The sequence below is a fragment of the Drosophila melanogaster genome, chromosome 3R (genome assembly GCF_000001215.4).
Source record: "Drosophila melanogaster chromosome 3R".
Lineage (NCBI taxonomy): Eukaryota > Metazoa > Arthropoda > Insecta > Diptera > Drosophilidae > Drosophila > Drosophila melanogaster.
The window spans coordinates 5,936,689-5,964,197 of record NT_033777.3 but is presented as its reverse complement, the minus strand read 5'-3'; the positions used below and the strand labels follow the sequence as shown (position 1 = coordinate 5,964,197).

The window sequence follows — 27,509 nt, the reverse complement described above, 5'->3', positions numbered from 1 at the left end:
AACTTTACATTTGTGGAGGTTGTTGTCTGTCGGCTGGAGCTAGGAATACCAGCACCCGAAGCTGGTTGGCGTCAATGTGTGAAGTAATTAATTACAAAGCAACTGATGTGTATCTGAGTGTGGGTGTCCGTATGCCAGGGTGTGCGTGCGAGTCCTGGGTTTTGGATTATGATGCATGATCATATAGGTAGCTGCACGCACTCTGGAAACCCAAGCCCTACACGCACACTCTGGTACAGATAGGTAATGCTATCTGGACATGTGCACATGTACCTATCCCCGCATCCACTTCTCAGCCTGGATTTTCAGTGGCCAAAAATTGAATTGATTTACACCTGAGGTGAGAAAACGGATTGGATAACCAGGCTTGCACGGAGCAACCAACGATTTTCGATTTGGCCGCACTGAGTTGGCCGACAGATGGGATCGTAATGAGTTCACTGAACAAAGCTTTTAAATAATTACTTTTTCAATCTTCGCGAAATAGCGATCAATCTTCCATTCAAATATATTATGCTTATAAAAACGTATTTGAAATCGAATTAAGATGAGTAACATAAAGCAAAATATGTTATGTCCATATAAAACGGAATAATCGAATATTCCATGGAAAATAAGTTATCCTCTTGTTGTATCTCTAGTTTATTGCAGTGCATAAAAAGGAGTATTTACCAACGTATAACTAAGATGTAAAATAGAAACTCTGCTTTGTAAGCCCGCTCATTATAATCATAGTTTATGGGTGTTTGGTGTGTCGTGTTTCACTTCCCTATTCTGGCCCATAAAATTCAAATATGATTACGATTCACATATAAATTCCAGACGCACAATGATTCCGGCTCCTTACATCTCAGCTAATCCCAACAGCCAAATCAAGGGTATTCCACATTAGCACGGCAACTTTAGGCGTTGTCTGCCATTGGGGGCTAATTGCGCCCTGGCCGAAAGCAAGAGTCGTCTTCTCTCTGGCAACACTTCGATTTAAAATTGCGGCGCGGGAGCTTCCAGGATATTTATGAATCCCAAACACGTGACGGGGAATAAAAATTTCAGAAGGGTCGGGAAACGGGGTGCATTTAAATTAATCACAGTAAAAGCGAATTGCCCAAAACAATGTTCTATCCCGTGCAAGGACCTTTGGGAACGGAAATCTGTAAACCGTGACGAGACCGAAAACCAGAGCATGTCACTGTATGCGTGGGTGTGTAGGTCTGTGAGTGCGTGGGTGTTTCCCTGCCTGTTTGTTTGTGTGCGTGCGGTTGCTCAAATTAAAACAAAGTGTCGTGCGTTTGATGAAAATGTAACGCATTTTGCTCAGCCATCCAGCGACGCACATAAATGCTAATTGGCTTAAATGTATGCGTGTATCCTCGTTTGCGTTAGTGTGGGTGTGTGGAGCATTTTGGCATTTGGGGAAAGCGTTTTCCTTCTTTCCAGGTGTTCAAACTTAAACATTTTATAGTTCGGCTAATTGTCAAAGCCGTGGAAAAACGCAACCAAAGTAAAAGGGTGTGCCAAACATTTGATGACTCAATTATTTGATGGTTTTTGTGGTTATCCTGTGCTGATAGGGGTATTACACAGAGGAAAAAGGCGGCGCGGAAAGCATTGAATATTTCGATTTTTCACTAATTTTACCAAGATTTATCATTAAAACTGCGTTTAAGTTTAGTCCTGTATTCTCCCTTATTGCCTTATATTGCTGAAGAACAAATGAGAAATCTTATTAACGGTGAAAACATTTAGCATTTACATTTTTTTTTACATTTTACATTTTTATAGACTTCCCATAGGCTCATAAACATGTTGATAGCTTCTTATAGAAACGCACAGCTTATTGTTTCAGTGTATCGGCAGCTGTCTCTCTGATTGGTATGACCTCTACGTGATTTCACCAACAAATAAACGGGGACTGGTGAAAAGTGAAAAAGTTGTGCGCTGGGGAAAATTGAAAACAAGTGAAATAAAGCGATTGGCCATAACATTTGCGCGTACGCGTGCATTTTCCATTCGGCGAGTTGGCTTTTCTGTTTCCTCTCGCATTTTCCCGTCTTGCCAGCGCCTTTGTGTGCCCACAATTCTATGCTATTTTTATGTTTATCTGCTTCACTCCATTACGACTTTATGCTCTTTAGCAGACAATCAACATTGTTGCCGCCTTCCCGTTGTTGCCACCCCTTGTCGCCTTCCGGCCCACTTTTCCAACCCATCCCAGGGGTTGGCAATGGGCAGAGTACCGTTGGGTACCGCTGGATGGCTTACTGGGCGGACAATGCCCGTGCGAAAAATGCAAATTGCGAGTGGCGGAATGAAGTGAATGAAGTGAATGGGCGCCGAATGATGGAATGAATGAATGAGTGAGTGATTGTTGCTGTGAGCCGTGAGCAGTAAGCCAGACATTTAGAGGAATTTGCGCTGTCCTGATAAATAGCCAACGCTTTTGGCCTAGCTTCAACTTGGCCTGCCCCATATGCCATAATTTATGCAAATTAATTTATAAAAATATATGTGTAGCTGTGCTGTTACGGTGGTAGAGCCGTCATGAACGCGGACATTTTTCATGCAAGTGCGTCAGTTTTTTCGAAAGTACATAAACATAGTGTGCCTTAAAGTAGACCCATTTATATGGCTTTATGCTTTATGCGTAATTTCAGGCGCTGACATTTATGATGAATGTCCATTTACACCAACCTTCAAGCCAATAGAAACTGCAGATGATTTTAAATCTGAACGCAAATCGATGGAGTTACAAAACGTTTTGTTTTCAAAAAAGCAAGATACTAAAAGAAAGATCATAATTTTGGAATATTGTTCCACAGCTATTGTTTGATGATCAAATATAATCTTTTTGAAACTCATTGCATTTAAACCTTCATTATGTTTGTTATTGATTTAATATAATGACCTATGTCCCTTGTTGGGTAATAACAATAACAATAGATCATTGTCATCCGTCTGCTACTAGTGCTGTGAGCTCTGCTGTAAACACAATATATTTATGAGTCTTCAGTTATGTTGCCGTGACGACTGACGAGTGAGTGGACTGCCCTTTGGCCTGTGACTGGAAGTCAGACTCATAGTCAGACGTGTATTCGTTTGCATTCTGAAAGACTTTATATGAATTTGATTCGATATCCTAGGCATCTAGTGGGCGGCCACATTAAATTCAATCGGTGTAGCACACAAGTGATTGAAACATGTGTAAATTTTACTGTCAATAGTCTCAGACAATTTTCGTAACGCGCCGCTAAAATGCCCGAAAAACCATCAGCAAAGTCGGCTCCGAGGCCCCTGACCAGCATAAAGGGGACCAGGCCCTCCACATCCTCATCCAATCCCACCACCAGCAGGAGCAAACCCACAGGAACTGGAGTGGTTCGACCACCATTGCCAAATGCACACGATAGGGTAAGATTTTTTAGATTTTTTGCAAATGAGAATATAATCGATGAATTAATCACTACATCCTAATGTTTGGATTCGATTCGACTAATTGAATTACAAACACCTATGCATGAGTAATTGAATCCCCTCTTTTCATTATACGTTATAAAAATGGTGGCAACTGAATAACAATAACAATATCTTTATGAATAATTGCTTTTTCAATAATGAGAAATGTACAGCTGTTTTTAACTCAGCTATTTCGATAACAAGAAAGTTGAATATATTAACTGTTGAAAATTTTACAGATTTGGAAGATTATGAAGATGTAATAATATCTAAAAATATTCGGTAAGTTATTAAAATTTGAATAACTGTTGACTTATGATTTTATGATTTCAGGTCCCCAAATTGGATCCACGTTTTAAATCCTGATATTCTTTTTTTATAAAATGTACGGATTCTTTGACGTCTAAAGCGCTGAATAAAGCGAATAAATCCCAAAAGGGAAATTACTCTTATAATTTCTTGATAAGCTGACTGGAAGTTGGAATAAGCGCAGGCGCTTGTCCTCGCAGAGAAGAGAGTAGTGTTTGAGCTTGTTGGGAAATTTTCTCTTTAAGGGGTACTTTTCATCTCAGTTTGCCTGAAGCTGGCTTTGAGTCTTAAAAAAATATTTAAGTCAATAAGAGTGTTAACTGGTATTATTTTTACTATAAGGGGCTTATTAAAAACGTCAAGAAACTTGTCCGCTGTCCTTTTTATGGATACTTAAGACGTACAAAAAGTTGCTGAATAACTTTAGATAAATAGGATGGTTTTAAAATGATTAGTGGGTTCATAGCTTGAAGAAGGATAGTTCTTGGTCACATTGGTACCAGCAAAGATAAAAAAACGTCAATAATACAAACATTTGATAAACATAATGGAGATATTTCATTCGTAAATAAAACTGTAACTCAACTTATGGACAGTTCTCTATTTAAAATCATCCTGCAGGACGAGAATGTAAAATTGCTTGGGATAGGCCTACCTTGGCAGTTCCTTAAATGCAATTTAAACCAAAACAAACTCAAGCTGCCGATACACTCTCTTCGCCGAGCTCGTGCCATTTTTACTTTCATTCGGTAATTGAGTGAAAACGAGGTTGGTCCTCCGAGGGACCTCTTCGCGCGACGAGCGCAAAAGTCCCCGAGATGGAATCGACCGAGCCAAAGGATATTTTGGTGCTCGGCAGCGTTTTTGCCAATGCCGTGGCTCAGTTTCGTATTCGTGTCGGAACGTGGCGCTACGGTCTTCTGCTCAACGATACGCGAAAATCCAATCCGCTGGAGGAGCAAAACGCGGCGCGTGGAACCCACAAAACAAGCAAGCAAGCCAAACGAAAAAGGAAGCTAAAGCACAACTCATTCGGTCGAGTGTGCCTGTGTGAGAGTGTGTGAGTGCCGGAATATCTGTGTGAGTGGATCGGTCCTGTGTTGTTTGGGCCATTTAATTTTATTAGCGCTCCGCGATGCGTCATTAAAATTGCAGGCAAAACACAGAAATACAATGAATGAAAAATTAAATATTAATTAAAATTTGCATACGAATCGAGCGGCGAGCGCTGCGATTCCGCTGATTGAAATGTTAAATAGATATTAAAAATTGATGGTGTATTTCGGTCACATTTCGTTCGTCGGTCATTCTGCCGGAAAAGTCAGACTGAGCCGTGGCCCCTACAATTCATACATATACACACATCCTTACAATTATGTGTATTGGCATCTTGGCCATCGGGAGTGCGTGTATATGACTTTATTAAACTTGTAAGTCCCCAACTCGCGCGACCTTTTGCACATTGTTTGTGGACTTTGCGAGTGCTCCAGATTTGCCAACCATTTGTTGGTGCACTTATCGCGATTGCCGCACGGATTGCTTCACCTGCAACCTGCAACCTGCCACCTGCACCTGCCACCAACATTCTGCACCCTGCCGCGTCCTCGAAAAGTGCGTATGGAACTGCAAGTTAATTAAGTATTTGACTCTGCATATGACAAATCCCGGTTTAAGCGAAAAGCGACTTTAATTCGCAATTCGAAACGGGTTTCGTTAATGTTTATCGTCTTGTTCTCGATTAAATCGGCTGTCGCGGGCGTAATATATTCATGGAATCCTTCTGCGTGCTGCACTTAATAGCATTTAACTGGCAATTAATTGCCTTGAGCTCAGCCACCCACTGGTCAAGGAATCGATGTATTTGTTTCGTCAGCAGAACACCAATACATTTTTAATGTGTTATTATGGACATTTTTCAATTAAAATTCCCAAGCGAATAGGGTTATTAGCAAAACAAATGAATACAAATATTTCCGAAGCCCATTATACAATGGGAAATTGAAGACAAAGTTAAAAATTATATACATTCGTTAAAGGCATTTCCCGTATTCCTTTTTGAATAAAATTCGCTCGAACAAAGGAAAACTTCTCAGTGCCAAATCAAAATAAAAATGATAAAGCATTGTGCAGATTTGTACCAGCATTTGACCGAAATTTATGGCCGCCTCCTGCACAAAGTGGTTTAAGCCAGTTAGCCCGGCCATGAAAGCTGCTTACAACAAGCCAAAGAGTACGCCAAAAACCGGGCTCAGATAGGCCCAAGGACAGACAATCGGCAAGTGGGCTTATTTGCAAGGGCCGGGCTAAGCATTTTGGCCAGACAGCCGGCATCTGCACTTACCTATCTGCGGCAGCAGCACGTTTTATAATATTTATGCATGTCCCTGCCAACAGGAGATGTGCACTCATAGTTAGGGGGTTGAGGGTTTCGAGAAGCAGGGGGATTTCCGTGCCAGGACTTTAGGGGTTCATGAGCTGAAAAATAAACTCGACGGGTAGCGTGGATCTGGAGTGTGTGTAGAGGCACTCTGACATTTGCCAAAAGTAACACTCCACTCTCAAGTGGGCCAGGACATCCAATGGGATGCATATCCGAGTGGTAGGCGCATCCGAGAATTACATTTAAAATTATTTTACTTGGCAGGGGCTAGGGCAAACAAACCAACACAAACACAAGCACATCAACAAATACAAATACAGATACAGGAAAAACAGAAGCCGGGCAACAGATGCCTCAACAACAAAATTAACGAAATAAAAACAAGCCAAGAAAAACAAAACAAGTGCAGCCAGAGAAACACGCACAATACGTTTTTTTTTAGTGGATGTGGAATGGAATTAACCCATTTAGAAACTCGCTTCCACATTCGGGGGCATTTTCCTTACTTTTTCTGTAAGCATTATTTGCAACCTTTATTTGTTTTGGAAAAATGTACCAAATTTTATATTTATTACATAGTGAATGCAAATGTTGCTACTAATTTATGAAAGCACAATGCAAATGGGTGTTCTAAGCCTTAAACAGTTCTAGATGGTCTATTAATTTTCAAATTTCCGTTATAATGGAATAATATTTGCTTAAATGATGGCGATAGGTTTTCCCAGATCCTGAGTAAATAACGGGTTAACTGCGAATGGCTGGCAGAAAGCCGAACGAACATCTCGACGCCCACTTGGCTGCTTGGTCGTTTACACAAGCTCAACATTTCTGACAGTGGCACTCGCAAAACGAGGAACATGTGGAGCAGCTGTGGAAAAAGATTGATTCTTCGCTGCTCGGGAACGCAGAAAAAAGGACCAAGTGCCTAAGCAACAGCGAGCCCCTGGGTCCTTGACTTTTCCTTTGAACTATTGCAGTGGCCGAGACCGTTTGTTTTGCTTATTCCCCATTTGTTGCTTGCTTACAGCTGTCCGAATTTATTACGGCCAAAACAAATCGGTAAACTTTCTATGCCGACTTGCAGCAACTTTCACGTACTGAGGCTTTCCCTGTGCACTTGCTCCTGCCTTCGCATTCGTGTTGGCCTTTTGTCATAAAGCTTAACACATAAAAATGTTATTGTCCGATGTGGAGTTGTGTGGCTTATGCTGATTTGTGTTGACCTAGTGAGCTTCCAAGGCAACGGAAGAGAATCGGGCTCAGAATCGGAATGAAGTATGGACGTTTTATGATCGTAAGGCTGATTTAGGATTCCCAAGTGAAAGCTTTAAGGACTAGAAGCAAAAGCGATGCGAGTAGGACGCCGAAAGGCGTTGCATATCCGGGCACCAATTATTGGAATGCTCGTAAAATTCCGGCTTACATAGAGAAAATGTAGGAAAATGTGTCTGGTATAGCTCTACCTACAAATTTAAAGTAACTTATTCCATTCGGTTGGGTTTATGGAATTTGATGAACCAGCTTTCAAAGAAGCCAGAAAAAAAGTTCAGCTTATAAAAGAAATTTGACATGGTTCTTTATAATACAGTTTAAAGTTATTTTATTTAGTTTAACAAGAAATTGTATTATACCAAACAGAAATTACATTTTACTGCAGTTTAATACAAATATATTACGCATTTCATTGACGGAAAAATAGTACTCTTGAAATCAGCACAAAATATAGTTGTAATGTAGCCTCACGAAATCTTTTAGTGGATATCGTAATTTATACTAATAAAGATAGAAGAAACATTTTCGAAATTGGAAGAACATATTAATGTTTTTGCACGAAAGCATAAGCAATCTCTTATAATAATAAAAATTAATTTTGTCAGTTTATTTTAGTTTGCTTAATATTTTTGTAAAATTGAAACCAATAAAGTATATCTAGGCAAGAAAAATCCGCAAAGGCGATAAAACCGAAAAACAATCCGAATTTGGATGAGTCAAATACTCAAATTAATGATGTGGACATATATACTTAGTTCCTCTAAACTATTGTGGACCTATGCGCTCTCCATTTGCCTGCAACAAAATTGAAACCAATAAATTACTAAGCCTTCTCAAGCTAAAGGAGTTATTAGCTTAAAAAATAAACAAAGCCGACGTAATGGCGGACACTTAACCCTTATCGAGTCCAAAGTTAACCTGTAATTGCGCCACTTGAGCATTTAACTCCCAGTAAGCTCGGTGAAAGCGTTATGGGGGCTCCGCTCTCATCGGGAATTACACTTCATTTGCCTAACCAAACTGGCCCCCGAAAAGAGTTTTCCGACCGGAGTTTGCGCAAAGTTTTAACTCTTATCTGTTGTCTATCAGGAAATTTTATGCGATTTTGTTTACCTATTTTAATGAGAGCCGAAAAATGCTCGCAACAGAGCGGCGATGAGCGAACGGAGACGGAAAGGCAAGGAAGCACACACAAACTGGCTGTGGCTGGTGGGAAAAGTGAGAAAAGCCCTGGTGGAAAACCAGGTCAAAGCAAACCGAACGAAAGGGCCGAAAATTTATGCAAAACTCAAAAAAAAAACAAAACAAACCGGGAGCGGCTGGGAAAGGCACGAAAGGACATACACACAATGCAAGGACCATGTCCGAAATGAAAGTGCGAATATGTAGTCGTGGGGGCTCGTAGGTGTGTAGAAATGGCGTGTATTGTATCAAATTTAAATGCACAGCAGTAAAATAATGAATTCTTTTGTTTGTATTTGCATCTACGCCTGTTGTTGTTGATGGGCGCGTTGGAAGCACCTAAAAACAAAATACAAAACACAAACGAACCAAACCGAACCGAACCGAAAATAAAACAATGAAAACCGACAGGACTCACACGTCACTGCTGCACGGAAAACAAAATTTGATTCTAGAACCCTTCCACAAGTCATTGAGATTTTCTTCTCTATTATGTAACCTTATTTCGTATCCTAAATATTTTTTCTTTTTATTTTTAATCCTATAGATTCATTATAATGTATTTGATTTAGCTAGTATTTCACGTTCTTTGTCAGTATAAGGAAGTAAAAACAAAGGAGATAACATATATTTATTTTTTATGCACCAAATTTTCCGACAATGTTGATGCAGTTGTTCATATTGATTTCATTGAAAAGTTCATATTTTTAAATAATAACTTTGAACAATATGATTTAGCTCAAATGTTAGAAACTCTAGCCCTGATTCCAATGTCCATCTTTTCCCTATGCGCACCAAGTGAAACTCAAGTTCCTGGTGAAAATGTATAATATTTACAGCCGCAAAGATGAAAATGGCAGATGGAAATTACGCTCATATGGAAATTAATGCGTGTACAGTGAAAAGTTTTTTCGCCTTGCACGTGTTCGACAAACGAAAATGTACTCGCAACAGGCAACACAGTTAATGCAAAAAGTTGTTGGCCCAGCAAACAGTGCTTCCTTTTTGTCCGTTTTGCTGGCAAATATAATAAACTTCAAATAGATTCGTTTGTTATTTTGTTGATGAATTGATAATTCATCATGGGGGTTTCAATGGGTCCATGTAGCAGATTATACAAAAAAGTATTGTTTGCAAAACTACTTTAAAGTTGACTTCAAATGGTAAAAGTATTATAATGAGTATAAGAACATTTAAATTAATTAAAAACAAATGAATTACATAACAACACAAAGATTCCGTTTACTATATGATATACGTAAATTCGGCCATCTTTCTGTTGCATGAAAAATATAAATTTAATTTTTTGAGATACGTGCAAAGAAAGATGTGAAGAAATGACTTTCTACGTCTGTTGGATCCTTTTCCCTTTGTATTTTTTGCTGGCTAATTGCACGCCTTTGTGTGCAAATGCAAAAAGCAATTAAACTTGTATTCGAAGGTTGTTCGCATAATTGCATGGCTCGGACCGAAAAGCAAGGAATTCGGGGAAAATTATAATTTTAAGGCCGTAATAACGCGGCAAGGTGTAAGCTAACGAAAAACGCTAAGTGAGGGCGTGGATTAGGGGGCGTGTCGTGGGTCGACTATAACTCAAGTCAACTTGGGGTCGGGCAAAAAGGCCAGAAAATAGATCTCAGCTCGGATGAATTATTGGTGGGGGGGGGGGGGGGTTCGTTTTATGGGCTTATGGAAAAATACCAGGCCTACTTATCGGGGCTGAACGGATTGCTAATATTAGCACGTGTGGCCCCACATCTAACGCTTATCAATAACACATTGCGCAGGGCGGTTTCCAGGTCATCATTTCCAACTACACCTTCCATCCACTGCTTATATTTAGCTTATGCTCGGCACTTAATGTGACCGCAAGCTGCCCACACCCCCGCCTATTTTGCTGTACAAATAAAAGCTAAAGCAAACATTTCATTTAAACAATCAACGTCAATGATCTGTAAACAACAATGAAAAGGGTTTTTACTACCGTCGAGCATTTCGAAGGAGGCGTGCACATGCACACTATACATCATACAAAACATCCAAGACAACCCCAAACTCCCCCACTAGCAGCACACATACACAAAGGCGGCCATTGTGCTGAGAATAAACACACACTTTTAAAACACATCAAGTATACGCCGTGTATGGCGCAGTGGTATGTGGTATGTGCTCCTGCGGGTGTGAGCACATTTGATATGAAGGTAGCTCGCGGGTTACTTTCGGTCTACAAACCGTGAAAATGTTTTATTCAGCAGCAACCAAACCAAACTAAATAGAACGAAAAAAAAAAACGTAAGTCCACAAGCAGACAGGCACTCTCGGCCTTATAGCACTGAAAGAAATTGGGCTACGATTTGTATCTTTTTAGAAATAAATGTTCCTTAAATTGGATACACCTAAGTTAGCCTTTATATTAATTAAATTTATATCCAACCAAAGGGTTATTCTACTTGTTAGTGAAATTATAATTAACTAGAAAAATTCAACATATTACTGATACCAAGACCCTTAAAATACACATTTTCTACAAGTGCGCACAGATATCAAAGTTAACCATGAGCTACAGCAGCGGAATACAGCAGGAAAAGTTTCCGCCTTCGATGTTTTGTTGGGTTATTCATTTATTTTTTGTTTGCTGTTTGCAACTCCAACACATGCGGCTAACAAACAAGAGCGCATAAAATGTGACTTTGCCAAAAATAAATAAGCGAGAGCGCTGAAAGCATTTGCCAGCGGCGTGGCTCGGCTTTTATGGAGGTGAGAAACCGCCAGGGGGCCTTAGAAAATTGTCCATGCTAATTTTAGTAGGAGTTTGGCTTGGTTTAAAGCTATACGAGCAGACATTAGCTTAATTTCAAGTGCCAGTCTAGAAGATAATTCAGTTTGCTTTATTAGAGCGACTGCTCTACAGCTCCCACATGAGACTTGCAGCTACGGAAAATTGACAAACAAGTTTTTGGGCGCTTACTTAACACCAAAGCAAACACATGTTTACAGCCTGTTATATATACATACAAACACTCTTGGAGAAAAGACTCTCAGACAAAGTCTGGCTCATATGAGTACACTGACGGAAAAGCTAGTTGGTTCCTTTGTAAAACAAAAATAATTGATGACTGCATTTTTTCATTCCGTTGAAAATTAATTGATTCGATAATTTAATATCTATTTAGGTTGAATTGTAGTTAAGCTATTATCTTATCCGTCTCCTGCTAAGTGTCTTTCCTAATACGAAATGTCAGTGTAACTTATGAACCCTAACTCATTTCCTTTGTGTACGACACAAAATGCTCAAGTAATTATTAAGTGCTGCTTTTTGCGGTAACTGAGAATGGGCCGGGTAGCATGTTGCACTTTTCTCTACTTATGGTATGTTAGCAAGAGTGTTCGAGAGACTTGTGGCGTTTTTTGCTCCTCGGGGCGTATGCGCAATATTTTTGAGGGCAAAAGTCGCAGCCGCATTGTCAACAAACTTGAAGGATTATCAGAGTCAACAAATGTTGAGGCAGCCTAAGACATGCTGGCTGGATGGCTGGCTGGATGGCTGGCTGGATGACTGGATAACTGGATAGTTGGCTGGCTGGGAGGGCAAACAAGTCGAGTTGGCCAAGATGCCCACTAAACTATTCAAATATGCATTTGCGGCCCAAAGATTTGCCTGGCCAAATTCGATTTCCAGCTGCTCCTCGCATCCTTGGCTTATATTGAACTTTCTCCGTTGGGCCCTGCCTAATAATTTAATTTTGATGTAAATATTCTTGCGGTCATTTGTTTTAAATTCAAATTTAATTTCATTAATTTATTTGAGGCCATAAATTGCCAGCAAAGATATTCCGGCCGAGCCGTTGGCCAATTCGCATTCACAATTACATTGCATTCACATGCACAGGCATTTTAAAAAGCTTCCATTCGGGCTGAGTGTGTGCGTGGGCTTGTCGGACGGACAGTTGGCAAAATTAGTGCTCGTTTTAATTGAGTTTGTTAATAATTCAGTAATGGCCACTACATTCCATCGGTCTCCGTGCCAGAGAGCTTTAGCCACATGCCGGGAAGTGGATGTGGACGTGGGACTTTGGCCAAATGGTTACATGGCAGCTGCCAACGAATTTCCAGCTGCCAGCCATGTTCGAGTCCATTTACAGTTGCGGTTAAACTAATAGATAGACAGTTTTGTAACTATCTTTATTTCATGTTAGCACTACTATATGAAGTCGACGGCTAATTAGCATTATAAAAGTTTCAATAACATCAGATTAAAGTTAAAAAAGTATATAATATTCAAAAATTATATTTTCGCTTACTGTTCAAGAATAAATAAGGTTTCAAGGTATATTTCTATTTAAGTGATTCTTAGACTTCTATCAGAATGACCGCCGCTGTAGGTCCTTACATATCCTCACATGTAAGTGCAACTGTCGAGCATGTGTGTGTGCGTGAGAAAAACTAATTAACTAGTTTTGCATTTGGCTCATTTCATTTGGCTGCGCTCTCAGAGCTTTTTATGATTTTGATTAATTTCGAGCCATAAATATTTATGCAGCCAGCCAGCTTTATTATTCCGCAGCAGCTGAGATGGCTAAGGGCATTTAGCTTAGCTCCAGATCCCGATCCCGACTCGACTCCGACTACGACTCCTAGACGCACAAAGCTACCAAAGCAACCAGGCCACCCAGTCAGCCTTTAATGTTTTCCGGGTCAGTCACAGTCACTCACTTCCCTTGAGCTCGTTGTCGGCACTTTTGTTTGTCAGCATGGACGATGACACCGCCGGACAGCCAGACGTTCAGACAGCCGGACGGAGTGCGACAAAGTGGGACGATTCCGGCGGCCGGAGGACGAAGGACGAAGGATAGAGCACCGGGCCAGAACGGAACAGAGGCCAGGGAACAGGGTACACATAACAGGCCATGCCAGAGCCGATGGCTGCGCATTTTTTTATGGGAAACCGTAAGCAGAGGCCGCTTTAGAGGCACCCACAATCAGGAAAAAATATTTTATTTTGCACACAAAATTACTTTTGTTTGTTTTAGAAGTCTATATAACAATATTCGCTTAAATAGTAAACTATAAAATATACCCTATTGTCAATAACCAATCACTACATTTTCTATAAAGTGTGCGTCCACACTATTTTCGCTCAGTGTACGGCAGACAAAGAGTCCGTCGGTCCGTCGTGGTGCTGTGCACTTGGGCGACTAAGCTGCATCAGCTCACTGGGCAGCAGCTGTGACTGGGGGCCGCCGGAGCCTCCTCTGTTGACAAATAAGCAGAGGCCGAGGGCGGCCGGTCTGCCGCCCACTTTTCATGCGGACAAATTGAGCAGGACATTGAATTGTCGACCAGGGGCTACGCAGCAGCCCTTGACGGCCTGACGAACATTGCACCTCCCTTAGAAATCCAGAGTCAAAACGCCCTCCTCCTTCAAGAGCCCGACTGCGACAGCGAAAAGTCGCTGTCTCCGGCGGGGGGTTGATTATATTGTTGACGTTGATGTTGATGAAGCATGATTCGGATTTTCATCTTTATTGCATTATACTTAAAAACTATTAGCGGCTGGCCAACGGTTCCACTGACTGCGCTCTAGCTGAGTGCTATTCAGTTAGCTATTCTGCAAAAGTAGAGAATATTTGCACTACAAAAAATCTACAGGATTGGGATATATGGATGAGGACTTTCTTTTGATAATATGTTATAATAAGTACAGCCACCGAACGTACGAATGAATGAGGTTAGGAGAAAAATTGGTCCGATAAAAGTTCTGTACAGAATTATGAGTAACTAAGAGCGTTTTAGCTATTTTTACTGGCCAGATCCAGCAACTCTTTGGAATATAAAGCAGGCAACAGTGTTCCTGACATGATTGCATTAGCCGCGAATGGACTGGAGGCTAGACCAACTACTACCAACTAAGCCGTTTCTCCACTTTGCTGCGTGGCCGTTAAGTGATTTATGTGATTAGTCGCGTTGCCGGGCTTAATGCAGATGAATGATGCTGTTAAAATTTGAGAAATCAAATGATTCGCGGGCAGTCGCTGTAATTTACGGGCTGATAAAAAGTGGCACTTAAGTCGACTGCGAAACGCTCGTTAACCAGCATTCGGTGTGTATATAAATTTAACCAGCCAGAAAATAATGCTCGATAGACATATGGCCAAGGGCCCCGTTCCGGAGTTCCCGAGTTCCCAAGTTGCCCATTCCCCAAACGACGTCTTATCTGCAAGTTGAGCAGCTCGGAGCAGAAAATCTTGATAATGGAAAATTTATTAATCCCATCAACGACAACAATAACAATAAAATGTAAACAAATGACTGACGGCAAACAGAAGCTCGGTGGACAAAAGAGTGGTCATAATGTGACTAACCCCTTATGGAGGTGTTGCACGACAGTCGAGTCCATCGATACAAATCAAAATCGGCCATTTCAGAGTTTTATTGTAGCTGGGAAACGATGACTTACGAGTCGAGTGGGTTCTAATCAGGTGATCGGGGGTCCTTTATATTGAAAATATACAATTTTAACGCACGCAACGGTGGCCATTGTCTGGATTTGACTTCCATTCTATTCGCCACCGTGATGATAAGCACGGAGTTGATACACCGCATTGACTGTCAGTATTAACTCAATTGGCAAGATCGATGGCGTTTGATATGACCAGCCAAGAGTACAAGCCGTGAATTTATGTTCTATATAAAGTTGGTGATTATCAAACATTTTATTGCACCCCATGAGGGCCCATTGTACTGATTTGTGTGTCTAATCCGAGGGCCAATTAACTGCGCCCATCGAAATGCGGGCCAAAATGCTTGACAACGTGCAATGGGCGGGAATGGCTGGAAAGCAATTTAGCAAGTGTCAAAAGTGGCCAATTTACTTGTTACTCTTCGTTTTTGCGCCCAGAAACTCCGACTCCCGGCTGTGTCAACAATGAAATCGGTGAAATTGGCTGGAAGTCCATCAAAAACCCGCTTAGAGAGGCGAACGGAAACGGAAACAAAGTTGAAATGAAATGAAACTTTACCAACTAATAGAAATGTTATTATTTGTCTGGGGGCTCCAGTCAAATGAAATATGAGGGGCCACAAAGTTGTGAGTTTCCAAAGAGCATTGAGTGCTCATTCTGTTTTTAGTTTTTTTTTCCCCCTGTTTTGTTTGTTAAATCAACAATTTGCTTGGCCCGAAACTTTATTAATTAAATACCGTATCCGATCGGGTTTTGATTTGTGCCTCTAACCTTGAGCAGTCGAAATTGTTCACTTGGCGGCATCATCATCGAATCAGCCAGTAAGTGCTTTCATTAAACTCTGAAATATTGAACTTTGCCACTAATTAACATTCACGCTTCTATACCACCTTAATACCGCAGTCCCCTGGGCGCTCATCACGCCCTTCATGTTGCGACTTAACTTTTCAGCGCTGAATTTATACAAAGTCATCTGGAGAGCTGGACCCACCGTCTTGGCCCGGCATCAAAATAATTTAGTTACCACCTTCGTTCGCCTGCAATCGATGGCGGCTGTCGGAAACTTTAAAACTTTCCCCAACTGTTTGCACAATATCGCATGTTGGCAGCTCGGCAGCGCCATCTGTGGGCGGGGTCACCACCTTAACTCCAAACGACATTTCGGACGCTATATTATTACAACAGTTCATCAAACCCGGAATCGATACACAGCGGGTATTTCGTGGTGAATTAGGAGAAAACTTGCGGAGGAACTGTATTGTTCAATAAGTTTCATTTTAATTCAGCATTTGGTTTGAGTAACTTTGTAGAAACTACAATAATTTCAAGTTTTGAGTATACTTAATAAAAACAATATATGACATTATCATTCTGAAAACTGCAGAATGTCTCATTTTTATGAGTCGAGTTCAGAATGTATAGGTAAGCTCACTTTAAAAATGCATTGGCATGCCACTTGGCAGCTCATAACAAGTTGTTCATGATTTCGAAATCTTTCCGTTTCGCTCAGTGCATCGAACTATATTTATAGCGAGGTATCGCTGTCGATGCCGACGTCCTCGCTAATGTAGATGTAAACGGGTAGCCCCTGGGAGTCACTTTTATCAAACAGCCCATTGGGTATTTGGGCTGGAGCTTTGGTAAACTTTGTCCCCGCAGCCCACCTCTGACATTTTCATCCTCACCTGAGCTCCAACCGGGAGAGCTGGGCAAGGGGGACTAAGTCACAGAAAGTTTTCGCTTTCGATTTGCTGCTTGCAAGCCCCCTTGGCCATACCCATTTTCGTGCCAGGCCGTGGCCAAAACGCAAATTGTTGAAAGTTTGCACTAAAGTCGTTGATTTCATAGCTGAGAGGTGAGCTCAACTCGTTCAGAAAGTCTGCCAAAGTAGTTGACGTGAATCGATGAGGGGCGGTGTCCGGGGATCGGGAGTCGTATCCCGGGAATCCTGGGGATCCTGGCCCAGGAAGCAGCCAGCATGGCACGTAATTGAGTAAAGTTGCTGCTGCGGCGGTGCAAATGCGAGTGCGGATCCACTCGAAAGCCGAATGGCAAATGTTTCGATATATTGCGTCTGGCAGCCGTAGCGCGACAATGAAAACTACAATACCTCCATGCAGCGGCCGAGTTGCCGTCACCCGGGAGCCACAAAGCTAAAATCATAGGCCATGCCCGGAGGACCCACATCTGCGAGCGCAGCAACTGCGGCTCGAATAGTCGGCACTTACTCCTGGGATTTTTAATTGTCCGCTTGTGAGCGTGTGGGTGTGTGTTTGTGCGTGGGTTGGGTACAGTTGGGGTCAAAAACAGTATCTAAAAGGATAAACTTAAAAAAAATGTTGGATTTTGATTATTAACCACATTTTGTACTTCAACTATTTCTAAGAATTAATCATATTAGTGTCAGTATTAAAGGGTTCTGTGGATTCTTGTTAATAGAGTTATTTTAAATGAAATGAATGTTTGTAGATTATAATACCATGATATTAGTATTCAATTAAAACACATCTTAAATCTCGAAGACTGTAGTTGCGCTTTTCCGATTATTCGAATAATTTGTACATTTTTTTTTTGCGTTCCAATATTTGTTTTGGTAGTAGTTTGTTGAAGTGAATACCGGGCATTAGCTAGCTTAGCTAGCTTCCTAGCTTATGGCAGAGTTTTAGATGCTACTATTTTACGCGCAACTGTGTGTGCACAGTGTGTGTGCGACCGCGTGTCCGTGTAAGGACTTTGATTGTTTTCTTGATGGCGATGTGTGGGTGAGTATTGCAATGGCTTCCGACGGGTTCAGCTGGATAAATTTGTATGTACGAGTGTGTGTGTGAGTGAGGTTGCTTTATTTGTCGAGTGTAGCTGCGCTTCAATTTATGACATTTTGACAGCAGTTGCTGCAGTTGAATCCGAAAGTTGCTCTCTTGAGTAATCGCACAGCTTTTTCACTTACAAACGCGCAATTTGTGGATTGCGCAGAATATTCAGATAAATTAAACATATATACGGGGGTAGAACGTGTCTAAAAGCCTAGACAGCAGTTAGCAGCAGAATTTGAATTAAATATTTATTTTTTTAGCTTCCAAAAAGGATTTCCATGAGTTGGGTCGAAAGAATACCGCGGTTATTTGTACAAGCTCTAAAGAAAATAATGAAGGCATAAAATAGAAAGGCAAAATCAGATACTCTTGCGGTATTTTTTTACACAGCCGATGTAAAACTTTCAATTAGTAAAAAAACACTTTAGAATTGTGTACTGAGTAAAGCATAAATACTTTTTTATGTGTTTTCCGGCACAAAAGCGTATTCAATTAATGGACCCAGTGGAAAAAGTAAATTCTACTAGCTGAGCTGTCATTACTAATTTGTTAGTTGCTATTTGTTGCAAGTGAAGCAGTTTTGAATTAATAAAAATTAAATTCCATGCACGGAATAATGCGTTTTTACCGATGCGTTCGGTAAGCCGGTAATTAGGGCAAACAATTGGCCCGAACGAATTATTATCCAGCGCGGCAATTGTAATTTAATAGCATTTTACCAGATGAGCTATTCGAAACATCATTTCCCCGGCGCATTCCACTACTTAAACCATAGGCACCGGAAGGCAGCTGAAATTACAAAGCACACGGCCTTATTTGCGCCGACTGTTTGAGAAGGAAATGCTGACGCTCAAATACAGCGAGTTAGCTATTAAACATATTTGACTTGCCGTCGAAGTGAGCAAGGCACACACACACATGCACTCGAATACCCCTTAGTGGTGGCTGAGATGTCAAGTATGCTTTTCTCTCGCCTAATATGGCGGTTTTATAGCCCTCTCAAATTTCCTTAAAGTCGAGATTTCATAAAATAATTTAATTGACTTTAATTGAATTTATTTGTATTAAGTGTACAAGTGAAGCTAATGTTTAAGGTGAGATTAAATAAATTTCACATTTCTTAATCGCAACCAAGAAAATAAAGATTTCAATAAGATAGATATCTTATCATTGCTACTATGAAAAATAACGTTATCATAACTATTTGCAGTATTGTATAGTAAGCAGGGCAAGGCTGCTTATTGTGATTGGTTAATATAAACAACTATGGCACCAACAAGGCGTGTGCTATTTCGAGAATATTAAAAATAACCTCTACTGATTAAGAATCTTCTGTGATTTCATATTTTTAGCTCCTTTCGAAGTATATACAATAGATAGCAGCACTGTCGGGATGCTGAAGGCTTTTCCCCAGGTCTGTGTTTGCGTCGGTGAAGGGGTGGCGGTGTATGATAATAATTCAACAAATTGTTGTTTAACAAGGAGAGACAGCCACAGTCACGCGAGGTGCTTTTGCCCGCTCCGCCCTGCTCCTGCCTGCTCGTCCTTCGATCCTTGAACCCCTTGAACCCCCCGCCCTAATCACCGAGGCTCTCGAGCGTTCGTCGTGTTAATCGCTTTATATGCAGCGCTTTCGAGTGTGAGTGCGAGGTGATGTCTTGTTTTAATGCAATGTGTTCGAGTGTGAGTGCTGGTGCGAGGGTGTGTGAGTGCCTGGGGCAATACACGCACAGCTGCCGAAATATCTTACCTCCGTTTCATGAAATGAAACAATTAGGAGAAAAAGTTGCCTCTTGCTAAGGACACTTTCCTTCGGCTTCCTCCCTCCGCCCGAACTCCGTGTATTTCCGGAGGGTTTTCGGATATCCAAAACCCAACCCTTTTTATGGCTCGGCAAACATGTGTATGCCTGTAAACAAGGCTGCCTGCTTGTGTGCCTATGTGTGAGCCTGGCTCTGTGTGCGTTTAATGACAAAATAATTAGAAAACTTTTTGTGTACTTTGTAGCAAGGCCCGGAGTCTGAGTCTGGGTCTGAGTATGTCGTAGAGGCCCGGGTGTCCGCCCACATTCCGCCCTGTCAATGTCACCGCCAATTTGCTACTTCTGCCTTTTTTTGGCCCCAGCTCCCCCACGGTCCGCAAAAGTGTGTATCTGCTCCTGGCCACACACATCTGGAAATTGCCAAACAAGGACGACGCCTCTGCCTCCAACGGCCTTGGTGTCTCTGGCAATTACGGAGCTGGGGTTGCGACATTGACACTTGGCTGGTTAGGGTTTTGCAGGGGGGAATCATGCCGAAATGTTAAAAATTTAGCCAACTAAGCGCTTAATATTTAATCAAAGGCCCTGGGGCTACAAATTTAAAAGCTGCTAATGTTGTTATCTAATTAGTTAGCGTGTTCTGCGAAAAACTTTGCCACTGAATTGCTGCTTTGAAATGATTTTATTTCTTTCTTAGAATTAATATAAATAAGAATAAAATATGTAGATCAATATAAATAAACAGAACACAATAAAATTAAATAAAAATGCAAAGAACATTTTGCCCTTTTAACCAAGAATATAATTTTTGCAACTATTTCTATATAATGGTCTCTCCAAGTTATATTATATTCTATAAAAAAGGCTTTTGGGAAGTTAATATTGATAGACTGTTCTTTTGATACTATGATCGCAAATATCTATTTTACTGCGCTGCAAGTTTCTGAATGAAGACAATATACAAAATAGATTATGTCAGAGGGTATAACCTGCAAGTGATAAGAAAGAAAATCGTCAACTTTTGCATGTTTTCATAGTTTCAGAATATTAAAAATATGATTTCATCGCTTAACGTTCCGAAAAAAAAAAAATACATAAAAATCAAATTTATTGCATTTCGATAGCATTGGTAAGCCCTTCACGTAGAATTCAGAACTTTCAGGCATGGGACCCGGATTAAATGGCTCAGAAAAGCTTATAATTTTAGGCGCCTGAAGGCATTAGGCGATGCTGGCTTTGCTATCGGTTTTTAATTATCTTTGAATAAGTGCCATTTGGACTAAGCTGAAACCACCGCAGTCACCAGGGCGTAACTAAAGCGCCAATCTGCGCTGCAGGGGCACCAGCCACCGATTTCCCGAATATTTTATTGGATTCGGCTAGCAGCCACTTGGCATTTAGTTATTAAGCACTTGAACACATGGCGCAGCCAGAAGGAGGGCAAAAACTTCCGCTAGGCAGACAGACAGACACCAACACACCCGCAGGATACGCCCACAATATATGCTGCCAACAGACTGCGCCACTTTATTCCGCCGCTGGCCCACATTGCGTATGCGTATCGCCGGAGTCGTCGTCGTCACGAAACTAGCTGCTTACCGGCTGTGTACGTGTAGGTGTTTTTATTGAAGTGCGTGGCGAAACACTTTAACTCGTTGTCCGAATGGCTGCACGGAAGCGGAGATCGCGATCTGAGGAGCTCCTGGCACGACAACTCCTGGCTCAGCAAACCCGCAAAACGTGCCAAATCGATGACTGGCCATGGCCACAGAAAATGGCAGGAACGCAGAACGAAGAAGAAATGAGGCTTTAAACGAGGACCACGGCCATAAAACAAATGACTCATTTCGTACTGAAAACTGGAGTTTGTCTTGAAATAATATGAATGAAATTGATATAAAAGTGCAGAAGTATCTGGAACGTGTTCTATACATAAATGTACATAAATTATAAAAAGAAATATGTATATATTTCCCCAATTTTGTTGTCTAGGGACAATTTTTGCAGTTCGATTCGAGCGTAATACTTGAGCTGTAATTAACATTTCTCTTCATTGGCAACGTAGATTACTTGATGTTCCTTATCTTGGCAATAGTGATAAGTGCATGAAAGAAAGTAGTCAGCCCCATCAAAGGCTGGGGTACAAGCATGGCTAAAAATTCCGGCTACCCGTTGCCGAGATGCCGAAAAGGTTTTCGGTAAGGCACTGAGTGCTGACCGATAAATGCTAACATGGACTCATACCTGGACAAATACTCGTATGAATATACACGGACCGAAAGCACATTCACTGCCAAGTATTTGCGCTGGCCAGGAGGAGGAGCCGCAAAAAGGAACGAGAATCGCAGGGCTGAAGGCAAACTTTGTGCCACGTGTTCGCCAGTATTGGGGGCAGGAGCTAGTTGATTTCCAACAGTTGAGTCGAGTTTATTTTGCCGGCCAGGTGAGACTGTTGAAGCAGGCGGGAAATGGGTCGTGGTAGCTGGGAACAGGGCACAGCAGCCGGCATTGCATACATTTTTGCTGCGTGCCTTGGCAGTTTTTCTACCGTTCTCAACCATTTTCTACCCATCCAAGCTGGCCAAGTCGAGCGTGAAATGTTGATGAAGTAACCGCACATGTTTGCCGTTCGCCTCTTGTCGTGCATAAGTTCCTGAAACCCGGTTTTACCTCCGCTCAAGTGAGTGTTTAGGCGCAAACTTTTGTTCAAACCGACCCCCCCCCCCCCACGACTAAGCGCAAATTAGTTTGTCCAGTCGGTGGCAAAGTTTGGGTTTGTGTAACAGCAAATTCGTGTTACCCATTCCGATGCCCATTCCCCTTAGACCCCGTATTGTCCACCATTTGTCCCATATGCATATAAATATATAAGTAAAGCGATAAAAAAGCGCCTGGGCAGGGAAGTGGAAAAAGTGGGAAAGTATAAAAGTTTCGCAACTAGAGCATGTCATGATGCACGGCCACCATAGATGTTGATGCACATGCATCGTTACCGAAACAACCATCAAAAACGAGCAAAGCGGCCACGTTTGAAACAACACGACGGTATCCAGGATGCCCCGGCTCCAGGACTCTTACTCTGATTCAGTTTCAGTTTCAGTTGATGTGGCTCTTGCTGTTGCTTTTGCTGTTTCGGTTCCAAGGACAATGTAACCATGTTAAACAGCAATCAGAGTGGAAATACAAACCACTCGCTGGTAATTTTGCATGCAACGCTTAATGCTTGTGGCGAAAGTGGCGTTGATTTCGGCAGACAACTTTTTCAGTTTTTCGCCTCCACCCCCTTATTTTCTCTTTTTTTTTGGTTTTTTATCCAGCACGGTGTTTTGTTCGTTCTGCATAACGTTTCCCCTTCCAAAACAGTGTCGCTAAAGTTTTTCCAGCGGTGGGCTGAAAAGGGGGCTCTCGGCAGCGGCCAAATTAAACGAAATGTATACAAAATTTGCTGCAGCGACGCTGCTGCACTCGAAATTTGAGTGAGTGGCTGCCTGCATAAAATAAGGAAGCCCCACCATCAGGAAATGGCTGAAGGCTGAGCAGTGGCTGCACTGAGAAAAAATAGTTCTGCGTCGAGAATTAAATATACATTTATTTGAAACTTATGCTTTTATAGAGAGAACTTATATGTCACTCTAAATGAGTGACCTGCTTTCGTAAATTCTTTTAATATTATTTGTTTAAAACGTGTATGCAAAGCTCGTTTTCTTTGTGAAGGGTAAACACTTACGAAAATCAATTATAATTGTAATGCAATTTTGCAGTAGAGACGTAAACCATTTTGTCCGAGTGCCAGTGTTTCTTGGCCTGGCCGACTGGGATGTGCAGGCAGCCGTGGCGTGAGATGTTTGCCAACATGTACAACAATGTGCTGTAGCTGCTGCTCCTGGTGCTGCCGCGTTGTCTAAAGTTTGAAGTGCGCATAATAAGCCGGGCGGAGGAAAGTGGCCGTGGATGTGGATGTGGAGCACCATGCCACCGTGCCACCATTCACCATGCCACCATGCCAAATTAGACACTGCAGATAGTGCCCCGAAATGTAGGCAACGTTTTCGGGGGCTAAAAGAAGTGAGAAGTGCCCCGCCGAAGGAGACTGGGGTTCAATGAGCCCGTCATCATTGCGCAGCTTGTTAGCTTACGAAAGTGAAACTAATTTCCGCTTTTACGTGGATACAACTTGCGGAAAACTAGGTCAAAGAGTAAAAGTTTGTATATACTGTACTACAAGCCTCGGCAGCAATTTCTTAATGATGCCTAGCGAATACAAAGTAAAATAATTTTAATGACTCTTATAGAAATGGAAGCGTTGTTACTCAAATTTAGATGAGATTTGCGTGGGCTATTCATCTTCTCTGTTCACATGCTCTTAATTTAATACTTAATTGAATGCACGATACAGATTTAGGAAGTATGTTAAATATATTAAGCACTGGAACTCATCGCAAGCCACTGCCTTCATTAATTAAAAAAAAAAAACACATATTACAGCGGCATTATCATTATCTCATTAGCCAACTTGCAATTAGCTTACTTATTAATCCACTTAAAAGGTATTTTGTGTTTCCCCCAGCAATCGTCGAATTATGATTCTATTCGCCTCTCATTTCTCCGAACTCTCAACCTCTTGCAGAAAACTAAAATCGGAAAAACAATGCAACAATTGGAGAGCTCCGCACACCTCAGTGCAACGCAGCGGCAGCAACATCAACGGCAGCAAAATCAGCAGCAGCGCGAATGTTGTGCCCCGGGCAAAAACTAAAAATGAAACAACTTAATTAGTAGCTGTCGGAGTCGAGAGCAAAAAGCCGCGCACTCCCAGAATTCTGAATCAGCCCAGCTGGAGCTGGAGGAAGTGGAGGAGGAAGCCGGAGGTTCGCCGAAATTTAGGGAATACTTCGTCGAAGGAGCTAGTTGCTCCGATAAAAGTGCTTGCGTGTGAGCGCACTTTTTCGAGAAAAATTAAATTGAAAACAGCATCAGTGCAGAGGCGGTAAACACTCTGAAATACGATTCGAGCCCGCATATAAATTTCTACACTTTACACAATGGATTTTCCAGCGAAAAGGACTTCCACAATGCCTCTAACAACTTCCTACAACGCCAACATCAGACGAAGCTGCCTCGCTTTGTTCGCGCTCTTCCTGTTCGCGGCACACATCAGCCTAACTTCCGGTCAAATCGATTGGGACGACGACGATGATCCAGGTGAGTGGATTTGAATGCACTGAAAAATTAGTAATTCCCAAGCAAATAATCTATTACGAACCGAAAGCGTACACTATCTTACTTTTAAGATACACAACTAGTTTCTTTCATCACTAAACAGTAAAAACAACACATTACCCTCAACAGCACTTAGGCATCATAAATGACCCCCTTTTTTCTTTCGGTGTCGCTGCGAATTCAAATGCAATTCGAATTCAAAGTTAGGCAAAACAATCCAGTCAGCGACTAGCTACTTCTTTTATTCTCGTTCACCTGGAGCGCCGTGATTTGCATAAATTGCAAATCGCTGTCGAACAGACAGCTCAATCAACTGGAGATTCAAAGCAGTCGAAACATTTTCCAATCGAGTTTCGGTTATGTTTTTGTAATTACGTTTAATTGCCAGTACGTATACGCCCCGAGTGCTGGCAACGGGTAACGTGAAACGGGTAACAGGAAAGCTGAGAACGGGGCTTTTAATTAATCGCAGATTTATGGCTTGAGGTGTGTGTGCGGCCATATAAATGGAATTTTAATTATTCAAAAGCTACAATTAAAATATTTAATGAATTCATAAGTCTGACAGTTTAATTGCAAGAGTTTGCCATAACTTTGGCTGCGTCGAGCAGAATATTTATAGAAGCGGATAAGTTCTGTTGTGGCGACAGGCCCAAGGAAGCGCTTGGGAAACACAGGACCTGTGTTGCGAATACCTGTTGGACACATATTTTAATTTATTTATTTGCAGCAGTTGTGGGCGAAAAGTTCAATCTTCGGCCAGGGCCATTAGCACAAATATTCATAAACTTTTGTTAAGTTTCCAATCTTTTTTCGGCTTCCCGCTTCTTTCTTTGCCGCCGAATCAAATTCATCGGAATAATTAATTTCTGTTTGAGCAGGACGCTTTCACGGCACTTGAGCCACACCCACCGCCGGACGGATGGCCTTGTAATCTCCACACTTTTCTATTTTGTGATCAAAACGAAAGTCCTTTGTGGCCCGGAGGGGTCCAAATCACACGGTTTGTCTCATTTATCGATTTTCGCCCCATTGTGCGAGGCGCATGGTGGCGCACGCTTTTAAGCTAACGATGCAAACTGAAAATGTTGACAACAAACATTTTTCAAGCTGTGAGCTGTGAGTTGTGTGCTGTATGAGCTGTGTGAGCCATGTGTTGTCCTTGTTGCAAGGTAGCCGAGCCTTAAACAAATACAGATAGAGCTCTATTCCCCCAGCACACACGCGTGTATGTGTGTGTATATGTTGGACTTGGGGTAGAAATAGGAGCAGACAGCACACGGCACCCCGCTGTGATTCCATTTCAGCCCGACCAACAGGGCACTGCCAGCTTTTACAGCTGGGAAATATGGTTTTGCATAAAATTGCAAATAAATGCTGCGATATGAGCCAAGGCCAAGATTAGCCAGGCATGATCTTAAAGCACCGTTTTGTACCGAATGCTGCGGATGCGCCTGTGGAAAATTACTAAAATTAATCCGAGAAGACGTCGAAATAAAACTGCCACAATTCTGCAGGACTCGCACTGGGAACGAAAATCATAAATCAAAAAGCAATTCAGACTCGGTACACTTTTGAATAGCTCACAGAAAGATTACGAAATTGTTGCAACTCTTTCCGGAACAAGTTGATATCTATTCAGCTTTACATTTATTTAAACAATGTTTAAAGTTAACCATTTTTTGCAAGTGCAGAGACAACGTCGCACGCCAATGTGGCTGAGGCTATAAACAAGGAGCATTCCTCTTTGCCCCACCAACACTGTAAAATTATGAAATCATAAAAATATTTTTACGATTACATAAAAAGTTGCGAAAATGTGGGCGTCGCTACAATGTACGCCGTGGTCCTAGACCTCGGTCTTGGGGTTTCGGGTCTGTCCGCCTTTCAAAATAGCGAAGCCCGGCAATTGCGTGATAGTATAAAATTCAACTTTGGACATATGACTTCATTATTTATCAAACGGCCGGGCTTGAAAGCGTCAAAGGACACAATGTCCCGGAATAGTTGGCGTCCAACTCAACCGACCGCACTCCCCACATTGACCTGTGGCCGGAACCGAAACCTAGTGCCATATATTCAAATTACGTGTGTCACACGGAGCCGAAGCCAAGGACCATTTCCACTTCCAAGGGGACCAGGCCCAGAATGGAAAACCACATTCGAACAATTTCATTAAAAATGAGCCACATGTGTGGGACGCTTTTCGGGCTATTTCATTTGCTGAACTCTGCGGCTTTAACCCTATTAGCCTTTCGCCCCTGCCGGCCATAATTCATGTTGTTTTCATTTGTTTTGATTAGCAAATGCGTCCTGGATTCTCGGATTTTTGGCTAGCTGGCAAATTATAACGTGACTGGCGCGGTCGCCACTAAAAATCGTATTTGGCGTCGAGTATTTGGCTCTGTCTCGTGCGTGCTTGCGCGATCCTTAACCCGAGCTGTGAATTGCTGGGGCCCACAGCACACCCAACCCAACGCAGTCCACCAGGAACTGGAGGCCAGAGCCCAGAAGAAGAGCGAACGCGTTGGACATACAAAATTTTAATTTATGCCGTGTTGAGTGCGTTATGCTCCAGTTTGCCACAAGTGTGCCTACTTTAGATCTCCCCATATCACACAATGTATGCAGATATCTGGCACAAAAGTCAGGGCTGT

The 27,509-nt window shown here is 41.8% G+C and overlaps 2 protein-coding genes across 2 annotated transcripts in view; both read left to right on the top strand.

Annotated features, from left to right (window-relative positions):
- Nucleotides 1-3,210: 3,210 nt before the first annotated feature.
- Nucleotides 3,211-3,904, top strand: CG11373 (uncharacterized protein). The gene is made up of 3 exons (NM_144062.2): nt 3,211-3,408; nt 3,693-3,735; nt 3,787-3,904. The coding sequence occupies exons 1-2, from the start codon at nt 3,253-3,255 to the stop codon at nt 3,714-3,716; spliced, it is 180 nt and encodes a 59-aa protein (NP_652319.1). The 5' UTR covers nt 3,211-3,252; the 3' UTR covers nt 3,717-3,735; nt 3,787-3,904.
- A 738-nt stretch (nt 3,905-4,642) lies between these two features.
- Nucleotides 4,643-27,509, top strand: part of side-III (sidestep III) — a 96,691-nt gene continuing 73,824 nt past the window's right edge. Inside the window, exons 1-2 of the mRNA NM_001043216.2 lie at nt 4,643-5,373; nt 24,260-24,834. Of these exons, the coding sequence (NP_001036681.1) occupies nt 24,675-24,834 (160 nt within the window). The 5' untranslated portion in view covers nt 4,643-5,373; nt 24,260-24,674. The remainder of the gene's footprint in view (nt 5,374-24,259; nt 24,835-27,509) is intronic.